The sequence below is a fragment of the Tasmannia lanceolata genome, unplaced genomic scaffold, assembly GCF_043159265.1.
Source record: "Tasmannia lanceolata isolate RefF3 unplaced genomic scaffold, GAP_Taslan_0.1 ptg000008l, whole genome shotgun sequence".
Classification (NCBI taxonomy): Eukaryota; Viridiplantae; Streptophyta; class Magnoliopsida; order Canellales; family Winteraceae; genus Tasmannia; species Tasmannia lanceolata.
In genome coordinates, this window is record NW_027518685.1 from 1,064,667 (window position 1) to 1,075,053 (window position 10,387).

Sequence of the window (10,387 nt, forward strand, 5' to 3'; positions counted from 1 at the left end):
AGTCCTAGTAGCTCCAACTTACATTGTACACCGCTATAATTTTAAAAAGAAGTTAGAATGTTCAGTCTATTATTTGTGTGTCTATTTATTTGATTAAACACGAGAAAAAAAAAAAACTTGATCCGGTGGGGTTTGAGTTTTATCAAATAGAGGGACCTTAAATTTAGGAAAATGATAAATGCCCCCTTTTCATCACTTGGGACACTCAGCTGCATTTTACGTGGCAATCAAGTCCGTTCATTCCTTTAAATGTGAAGTACATCAACCCCTTTGCAGTCATAAAAACACTGTAGCTGGGTATCCCAAGTAATGAAAAGGATCGCATTTATCATTTCCCTAAATTTATATTATCCCTCTAAATAAGGGATAACCATATCATTTCCCTTTAAATCGTGCAATGCAAAACAAAAACAAAAACCTTGGATAAAAATTTCTGCCAAAAATATTTTTCCTGCAATCCAAATGGGGCCTAAATGAAACTTGGAAGTGAGTTTTGTAGGCACTTATATTTTTGGATGGGTGCTTAGTAGTAGACCTAGCAAAAGCGACCCGCGGGTCGACCCGACCCACCAGCAAATTTGCGGGCACGGGTCTGAGTTTTAGTGACCCGTCAAAACTAACACGCGGGTGACCCAACCCGCAAAAACACGGGTCGGGTCGGGTCAACCGGCGGGCACCCGGTCGTTAACTGCCCACATCTTTAGAAACCTAGCCCTTTTTCGCCCGTTTCCAATGCTCTCCCTCACTGTCTCATAAGCAAAAAACGACAAAAAGGAAATTTAAAATAAAAATAAAATGATAAGGCAAGAAGAGTCTTGTTCTTTCTGATCATCCCCACATCTTTCAGTCCAATCACTCAAATCACTCAAACCATCCCCACATCTTTCAGTCCAATCAGTCAATCACTCAAACACAGAGATCGAAAAAGAAAATTTTTTTGACCTTTTCTTGAAAAATTTGATTCCTTTTTTTCCTCTCTATCTGTATCCGTATCTTTTTGGCCTTTTGTATTGGCCTCTTTGCTTGTTTGGTTGTATGTTCTCTTCACATATTGCTTTTTCAGTAGCTACTTTTGCTGCTGAAATGGTGGTTTTGAGGTGAGAATTTCATGTGGAGAGATTTTCTTTTTGGGATATGGTGGTTTTCTTATCTGAGTTTTAAGTCTTTATTATTTTGGTAGAGGTATTTGTTCTCTTGTGTTCTTTTTTTGTTGATATGGTGGTTTTGTGGAGGACGCCGACTGCTTCTTTGTCGGAGACTATGTTTTCCAGGAGCAGTAGCAGATCATCCAAGGTTAGGTTTTCTTCATCCTAATTTCCGTTTAGATCCCACCGGATCCGGGCTAGGGTTTGATAAATTGCTTTTGAGGTGTTTTTTTTATCAGATTCTTATCAGAAATGCCGTATAGGGTTTTAAATTTTTTATTTTTTTTTTCTATTTTCTTTTGAGATTTGTTCTGATCAATCCTAACCCTCCGATTGATCCCAACCCTCCGATTTGAATGTTAGAGGGTTGATCACTTGATCCTAACCCTCTATTGATCGGAGGGTTAGGATCAACCTATTGAAATGATTTTTGGGGCACAACCTATTTAGGCTGTGGGCCATCTAATGGACGGTTTGGATCATCCCACGGTGCCGGCCATACCCCCCTCATCAAAATCCAGTGATAACGTTTTCAAAAATAAAAAACTGTTTGAATTTGCGGGTGACCCGCGGGTTGACCCGGCCCACCCGCGGGCAGCGCAGGTCACCTAAATTCTGACCTGCAAAAAAGCGGGTCATCTCCTGACCCGACCCGTGTGACCCGCACCCGCGGGTTGACCCAGCCCGACCCACCCGTTTGCCAGGTCTACTTGGCAGTGAATTAAAAACTTGGCCTAAAAATGAGAGGGTTGAGTGATTTTTTTTCCACGAGAGATGAAAGATAAGGTGTGAAGGCCATTTGATCATTTAAACTATAGAGCGCTGATGAAAAGAAGTCAGCAAGTCATTATACCAGCTGCTCCGTAACCAAAAAATAAAATAAACTGCGAGAAAACAATGGCGCGCATCTGGCCCTCAAATGAGAAACCCAAAATCTCAGAAGAGAGAGCAATGGCGAGGGTGAGCGGGAAGTGAAAACACGTAGTGGGTTAGGGACTTTAGGTGAATGGTTAAAGAAGAGGTGTGATTCAAGACTTGTCAAAAATATGAAGCGCATCTTTGGAGAGAAATTATATGGTGGCCGACCGTCAAGTCCCGTGAAGGTGGTACGATGAAAGTACCATCTTTGATATTTGATACAATAGCAGCCTCTTAAAAGTGGCCTACTGTTGGATCAAATATCAACGACGGTCGGCCACCATATAAAAACTCGTCTTTGGAAGAAGAAATTTTTCGACTTCCATCAAAACCCTCTATAATTGTTCGATTTCCTCCGAAAGCTTCTTTGATATGACTGTAATTGGAAATCTAAGCAAAAACTGTATGATAAATGAGGGGAAATGATGTATGCGCTCCAGTGTTTTGATAAACATGCGCTCCACTTATTTGTCGTTTAGTATTTGAAGGCATGTCAGAGGATATTACGGTTCTCAAAAAGCTCTTAAAGCCCTTTAAATACTACACAACAAACAAGTGAGTGCATGTTTATCAAAACATTGGAGCGCTGAAATCATTTCGGTCCCAAGAAGATTTAGTAAAATTTTGGTCCCATCCCATGTTTGGTTGCCTTTTAGCATTAGGTTTTTTTTTAATCCCACTCTTGTAATGATTGCTTGTATGGTGAATTTTTTTAATCCCACTTTTGTAATGATTGCCTTTTCATCCCATCCCAAAATAACCCTAGGAACAAAAATAAACTCAGGAACCAAAATTAAGCTTGAGAAGAATTTTTTTCTACCCAACAGTTCAAGCAACCAAACAAAGTTTTTTTTTTTCCCACCATAATCCGGTCAGCCAAACATGATATTTTTATTTTACCAGGATAGTTCTAGGACTTTTTTTTTTCCCCACCAATCTCCTGGGATTTTTTTCTCCCACATAAATCCCAGGAACCAAAAAAAACCCGGCAACCAAATGAAAGATATAAAAAGATTTTTAAAATCGCTCACGCATAAATCTGTGAAAGCAACCCTTTGTTAGATTGGGTATCTGGCAGTGTATACTCACCGACTGTGGATCTGGCCAACATGATTGCGACTTGCCCATCAAGTCGGCATGAAACAGTTATACTTAGTCCAATGATTACATAGAAGTTAGGGATTTTCTAGGCAATTTTGGGGAAAGCCATTTCGCGGCCGGCTTTTGCACATAAGAGCAGCCACACAGGTTGACTTTTTAGCAGATTTTGTCCTATTCATCTAATTCATGTGAGATGGTTGTTCTATCATGCAAAATCCAGCCACGAAATGGCTTTCTGCGAAATTGCCTAGCAAATCCCTAGAATTTATGTGGGGCAAAATATTAGTAAATAAATTCTCAATCAAAACTTTAAAATTGATAAACTTTGTAACAATCACCCAATTGATTCAAATTTTAAAAATTAAAACCATGAGCTAAGCAGAAATAAGTTAAAGTTTATCAAAGTATCTCAGTGAACTGAAGTCTTGAAATAAGCATTTTTATGAAGAAGTTGAAGTATACCACACACAATATCTTCCACAACAAGTTATTATTCTATTGGGATAGCACATTTCAGCTATGATCTATAACTCGATTTTATGAGCACTCTAGAGAATAAGCCTTCATTCTTATAGGAAGCAGTCCCACCTCTCCGCTCATACACGAGTGTTTATCAAGGATATCCTCTGGGCATGCATCCCCCTTACAAAAGCTATAGACAGATTAAACCCAAGCTGAATACCTCATCTTTACTTGTAATATTTTTTTTATGCACATTCAAAATTTATAATGCTTTCAATAAATTACTTGAATTGCGTATTTTCTTTTTCCTTTGAACCAAGTTCTTAGGATCTCTAATTATTATAAAGATATTAGGGAAGAAACTTTAACTTATCCTTCTTTTTAACCTCTTCTGATGTGAAGAAGTTTCTCACAAATAACACAAATTCATCCCAACCTATGTCTTCTATCACATAAGATTGTTAACAAATGCTAACTAGGATTAGTGTAGACTAGTCAGTAGAAATTACATATTGACATATGGTTGAAATATTTTTCAAGAATCAGTGATCAAATTCACATGAACATCTGACTCCACTAAAATGGGTTCTCAATCATAATACGGGCCTAGAATGGCCTTTAGTTGTGGGGATTTTATAATCCTACATTATAAAATCCAAGATTTAGTTTAAAGTGGTGTTTGGATAGCTAAAATCTTGGATTTTACAACTTTATGGTCGGTCTGTTGCCAAAATCCTGGGTGTTAACGGGGTTCTCTATGGTTTTCCTTGAAACATTTCACTTGGTTACAAATTTGAAAGAGAAAGCTTAGAGGACTCCCGGGGGTGAGCTGTGGTCGAGGTGGAAGCCCACCTCGACCACAGCTCAAAATGGCGATCTCATCTTAAAAAATTGTTGAGATATTTTTCTCACTCCAGACCTTGCCAGAACAAAGAAGAAGCTAGGCAATGGCGATCTCGAGTTTTTTGGCTACTCATCCCCAGCTTATCAATCAAAAAAACAGAAGAAGGAAAGAAGAGAAGAGAAAGAAGAAGAAGTAGGGGTGCAACTTAGGTCAGGTTGGATTAGGCCGAGGGCAACCCTAGCCCAACCGGACATAGCATTCCCTTAACCCTAACCCGACCCAACCCGAGCCTTGGGTTGAGGATGGTTAACCCTAACCCAACCCACTTCTAAATCTCTCAATCCTAACCTTGGGCCAAAAAGAAAAATATAAGAAAAAAAAACCCTAAGAAATCATGATAAAATTAAAGGATGACGGATTGGCTTTTCTCAACCTTAACCCAATCAATCCTCAAGAAATGCCAACCCAACCCGAGCCAAAATTGGGTTGAGCCCGATCCAAGTTGCACCCCTACGAAGAAGGATCATTTTATAATTTATTTTTAAGGGGATAAGAAATACAATTATGGGCAGTGATAAATGGACCCCCATATATCTTAAACCGACTCCATATAAGGCAGTGCTGAGATAGATATATATATATATGTATGTAGAGAGAGAGAGAGAGAGAGAGAGAGAGAGAGAGAGAGAGAGAGAGAGAGAGAGAGAGAGAGAGAACGGTTCCTACACATAACTCGCTTAAAATACAGTGGGGGCCACATTAATTGGGTGATCCAAACCATTTATTTTTAAGGCCCTCACATAGATAGGGTGTCCACAAAAAATCAGATCCATAGGATCATCCTAACCATTCGAACTGTGGAGGCAAAAAATGGACTAATTTGTGAAGGTTCAAAGACATCCATTTTACCTAACTAGGGGGTCCATTTATCACTGCCGAAGGGCGTCCTTGCAAAAATTAGCTCAAGGGCTCCCCTATTGGTGGATTTTTATAAAGTGAAGCCCCCCCCCCCCCCCCCCCCCAAAAAAAAAAAGTGGAATGGGCTTAAAAAAGTGGAAAACGTGTTGGCTTTGCAAAAATCAACCAATAAGAGCTGATTTTCGAAAGGGTGCCCTTCATTCTATCATTCGTCTCTTTTTTAAAAAAAATTTCTCCTTCTATTTGCCTTTTTCCTGTTCATAGTTTCTCCCCGAACCAAACAGGACAAACCCAAGAAAAGCACAAATCCATCCCTATTCCTATTCTCGCTCGACGCAACACCAGGTATGTCTTCTTCTTCTTCTTCTTCTTCTTTTTCTTCCCTATGTTTCTAACCTGGACGTTCTTTTCTCTTTCTTCTTTACAGATCTATTTATACAGATCCTGAGACCTAGATCTGTTTTAAGTTCTCTTTAGATCTGTTTAAACCTACTTTTGTTTCAGTTCGGTTTAAACCTATATCTATTTAAACCTAGATAGATCTGTTTCAGATTTGTTTAAACCTAGATCTGATCTGTTTAAACCTAGGCCGCACTTTCAAGTTTCAAAACCTCACCTCCTCAATTCCAATTGCGGCACAGCATATTGCAGATGCTAATATTTGATAGCTCTGATAAATTCTCTCGGTAAAGAGATCCCTAACTCTATTAATTTTGGGCTGATGATTACCCTATGTAGCTCTACGGTGGTGCTTTTAACATCTAACGTGATAAATTCTCTTTGGGGAAATAGATAATCCAATTCTATTAATTTATGGTTGGTGATCAGTTTCAATCACAAACTTTTCTGATTTTTAGTTTTAATTGATACTGCTTAGAGTTTGAAAAACAAAAGAATCGGAATCTAATAACCGCTTGGCTTCCTTGTTGGTAAAAAGGTCTTGTCTTTAGACCTTTAGATTGTAGCTTCGAGAATTGGTATCCCATGAAATCTCTTCACAACAAAAAAAATCAGAATCGATTGAAGCTGTTCTCTAAGAAAACAGAATTTGTAATGTTTAATTCAATTGCAAAATTCACTTTTTTGGTTCCTACTGCTGTTTCATAATTTGAATTTAAAGATTTCCTGAATCTGCTGATTATGTTCTCTAGAATTGGTTAGATTGTTTATTTGTTAATTGTCCATTGAGTGTCTTCTTTGTTTAATCGTTTTTGCTCGTTGAATTCTAAAGTGTGAAGTCAGTATACATGCAAGCGAGGAGAATTTTTCAGTTTTTGTTCTGTTTTTCAATTTAGGTGATACTGCTTTATACTTGCTTCTTATTGGTTTTTAATGTTAGATCTTAGATATTTCATGCATTTGTTTTTTTCGATCATTTTTGCTTTTATGAAATGTATATTGCAAGGATACTAATATTATACTCACTTATATATGATGCTTACATTGGATCTCTTTTTCCTAGTCTCCCCTTGTTACAGGGCTGAAATCTGTTGTTTCAAACTGACAGGTTTCTTACATGATAGTGGGTCACAATGACAAACACATAATTAATCAAATGGTTGCTATTGTAGTTTGTTCCCCTTTTCACATCTCTGTTTTCTAAAGTCCATGGCTGCCTTGATTGTGTAGGAACTTTTCTCAGGCTTGCTGGAGACTTTCTCTATTAAAGGGTGAAACGAATAAAGCCAAAATCTGCCTTAGCGCTCGGAGGTAATTCCCTTAAATGGTTATTGTTTTTGTCTGAATGTACTCATAACATTTTACCCCCCTAATGTTGATTGTTATTATTTACTTGGATTTGTTATTCGTTTGTTCTCCTTTTTCTGAATTTTACAAAATTTCACATCTCTGTTTCAGTTTATTAATGTTCACTTGAAATAGATAGCCCATTACTATGTACCTATTTAATATTTAGAAGAATAGATCAGAAAATGAATAGTTTGGGGCTGAGAAAGAAGACCCATGTTTAACTTTTATTTCTCTGAATAGCACATGCGAGGGCACATATCTTCTATTGATGTTCTGCACCTGCAAATCCTTGATGTTCTGTATTTGCAAATCCCTTCCATGCTCTTTGATTGGTGCATATCTTCTATTGCATCATACTTACTCTTAATAACTCTAGTCCAAAGCTGATTCCTTTCCTCCCCAAACTCTACATCCACTTACCAAGCAAGGCTTTGCTGACACCCCTCTACTTGTGGAACCCTAGACGACTAGCTTTTTGCCAATGATCTCAAGGAGTTATTAGTTTCATTGTGTTCTTGACATATTCAATTTTCGTGCTCAGTGGAATTGAGTTGAATGGTCACATTAGGTTTGGAAAATGCATTTTGTAGCAAGAAGGTTAAATTTTAAGGTATGGAGTTCGTTGGATGAATCTTTGATAACCATCAATGCTCAGACCTACTAGTTCATGAGATTTTGTTTGGAAAGCGATTGTTCTGGGTTTTTTGTGTGAAATTAGTAAGATCGATCCTCCATCTGCACAACAATTGATATTTTTTTTTTTTTTTTAATTTGATTGACTATGACTATAATACAAAATTATAGTTTTATTATGGATGGCGTGTGCTTATGTGTTCAATTTTGCCGAAGGATTTAGATTTTCGAAGTTCTTTGCAGGTGCTGGTGTTATGCTGCCAGTTGATTGCAGCTAGAATTGCTCCATTTGTCCAAAATGCCAGGGAAAGAAGGCTTGGGGCATAATTTTCTAACTGATATGGTTCCCTTGCTCTTATTTTTGTTATACATGAAAAAGAAACAGTAACTCAATTATTATCCTAAACACAACCTAATGATGTTTTCTTTATTAATAAAGCTTCACCATTCGGAAAAAAAAAACTAGTGATATGGTCCATATCTGTTTCTTAGGGTACGGGTTCTGCTACATTATTATGTACTCTGAACAACGAATTGAAGCCTGACATATGCACATCAGGAAATCATGGCTTTGGATTTCTATTAGTAGTGTCTTGGCAGGTCATTCATATGCCATAGAGTTTGTATGATATTATGCTGATATGCTAGCCATATCGCTGTTCTTATCGATATATCTTGTGTGTCTCCATGGGCTTGATAACTATAATGATCAACCAATTTGCACTGTTCATGTTAAACTAGTAAAAGTCATTTATCAGATGGTTAGGACTGACATATGGACTATGGAGGATATTTTCAATAGCAAGACCCAATAGGTCGTGTATAATTTTCATACAATTGAATATGATGTTTATACCTTCTAGAATTCCTATCCACTTTTTTTTCAATAAAGAATGTGGAAATGGTTTATTAGGCCAGTTATAACAAATCTCTGGTTGAAAGGTCATTTTTTTTAATCTCAAGTCTAATGTTTTAACTTCTAACAAACCTTTGGTTGGAAGGTCAGTTTTTTACCTCAAGTCTAATTGAGAAAAAAATCCTTATTGGTTGGTTAGAAAATTTTCTGATATGCTAGATATTTATTACAATCTACCACTTTCCACCTCAAATCACTTTCTTATTTGTAACAATCATTTTCCTTCGTTTGTTCGCCACTTATCAGAGTGTTAGGAAAACTTACCTTTATCTGATCTTCTTCTGATTTGCAGTTATCTCATTCCATTATAAACGAACAAGCAAGAGGAAAAATCCCTAGCTACTGAATCAAAGGAGACATGGAAGTGAAGCTCTGGAATGACAAGCGTGAGCGTGAAATGTACGACAATTTTGCTGATCTCTTTGCCATCATCAAAGCAACAGAAAAGCTCGAGAAGGCCTATGTTCGTGACATTATTTCTTCCACTGATTACGAGCCTGAATGCCTCAAACTCATCGCCCAATTCAAAACCTTAACATCCTCCCTCAAAGACACCATTCCTAGCATTGAGCGCTTTGTTGATACCTACAGGATGGATTGCCCTGCGGCCCTCAACCGCCTCGTCACCTCCGGCGTCCCCGCCACAATTGAGCACCGGTCTGCTGCGGCTGCTTCTACTACCACATCAGCCGCCACTGTCGCGGAGTGCGTACAAAATTTCATTACGGCAATGGACTCATTGAAGTTGAATATGGTGGCAGTTGACCAGGTTCATCCGTTACTTTCGGATCTTTCGGCCTCGTTAAATAAACTCAGCATATTGCCGGCTGACTTTGAGGGAAGGACAAAGATGAAGGAATGGATTGCTCGTCTGTCAAAGATGGGAGCTGCGGATGAGCTGACAGAGCAGCAGTCAAGGCAGTTGCATTTCGATCTCGAGTCTTCGTACAATTCATTCATGGCTGCATTGCCTAACGATGGTAACTGATCACGGGAGTTTGTGAATGAATGCGTTTGCTTAGTTTAATCAATATCATGTCGTTATGGTATTTCTTTTGTAAATTAGCAGAACAACCTTGTTGCCAGTTGTTGCACTGATTATTGATTTGTTACCACTTATATTTTGGTATAGTTATGGATTGTCGATTTCTTCTATATTGAGGCTACTGTTGACGATTTCTTTTGTAAATTAGCAGAAGCTTGATACTGGTTGTTGAACTGAAGATAGATTGTCAATTTCTATGCTGAAAGTCGAGTTTATTTTTTAAATAGATGATTAGAGAATGACATTGCGCTTTATCTCATTGCATTTTATCTTAATTTGAGGCTTTTGTTCCTCTAGCTGTTTGTTTCAGTGCTCAAATTAGCATCAATTTGATCTCTGCTTTTGGTCCCATGGGTATATGGGCATTGTAGCAGGATGTATGTCTTTCCCTTTATTGAGAATGTTTGATTCCAATCCTGAATGGAAAGGGAAGTATAATGGCATCATTTTCCCTTTCTCAGGGACATTTTGTTGCCATGCATGGTCCATTCTACTTTTCTTGTCTGCAAGTTATTTTCCAAATAATCTACTTTCGAATTTCCTCCCAAATTAGAAGGGAAAGTAAACTGGATTCCTTTGTTTTTACTTGGAAAATGATGTCATTTTACTTCTACTTAGGTTGGCTTTGCAAACCCCGTCTTTTCCTGGACTTTTAG

General features: G+C 37.9%; 1 protein-coding gene across 3 annotated transcripts; it reads left to right on the top strand.

Annotated features, from left to right (window-relative positions):
* Nucleotides 1-1,094: 1,094 nt before the first annotated feature.
* LOC143883853 (vacuolar protein sorting-associated protein 28 homolog 2) lies at nt 1,095-9,841 on the top strand. 3 transcript variants are annotated; one of them, XM_077387174.1, is made up of 3 exons: nt 1,095-1,293; nt 7,018-7,098; nt 8,979-9,841. In XM_077387174.1, the coding sequence occupies exon 3, from the start codon at nt 9,045-9,047 to the stop codon at nt 9,672-9,674; it is 630 nt and encodes a 209-aa protein (XP_077243289.1). In that variant the 5' UTR covers nt 1,095-1,293; nt 7,018-7,098; nt 8,979-9,044; the 3' UTR covers nt 9,675-9,841. The 3 variants fall into 3 exon arrangements, with proteins under 3 accessions (XP_077243289.1, XP_077243288.1, XP_077243290.1); XM_077387173.1 differs by lacking the exon at nt 1,095-1,293 and adding an exon at nt 5,578-5,733; XM_077387175.1 differs by lacking the exon at nt 1,095-1,293 and adding an exon at nt 5,802-6,074.
* Nucleotides 9,842-10,387: the final 546 nt, after the last annotated feature.

Coding starts and splice junctions, on each gene's coding strand:
- LOC143883853 (XM_077387174.1), top strand. CDS start 9,045: ATGGAAGTGAAGCTCTGGAATGACAAGCGTGAGCGTGAAATGTACGAC.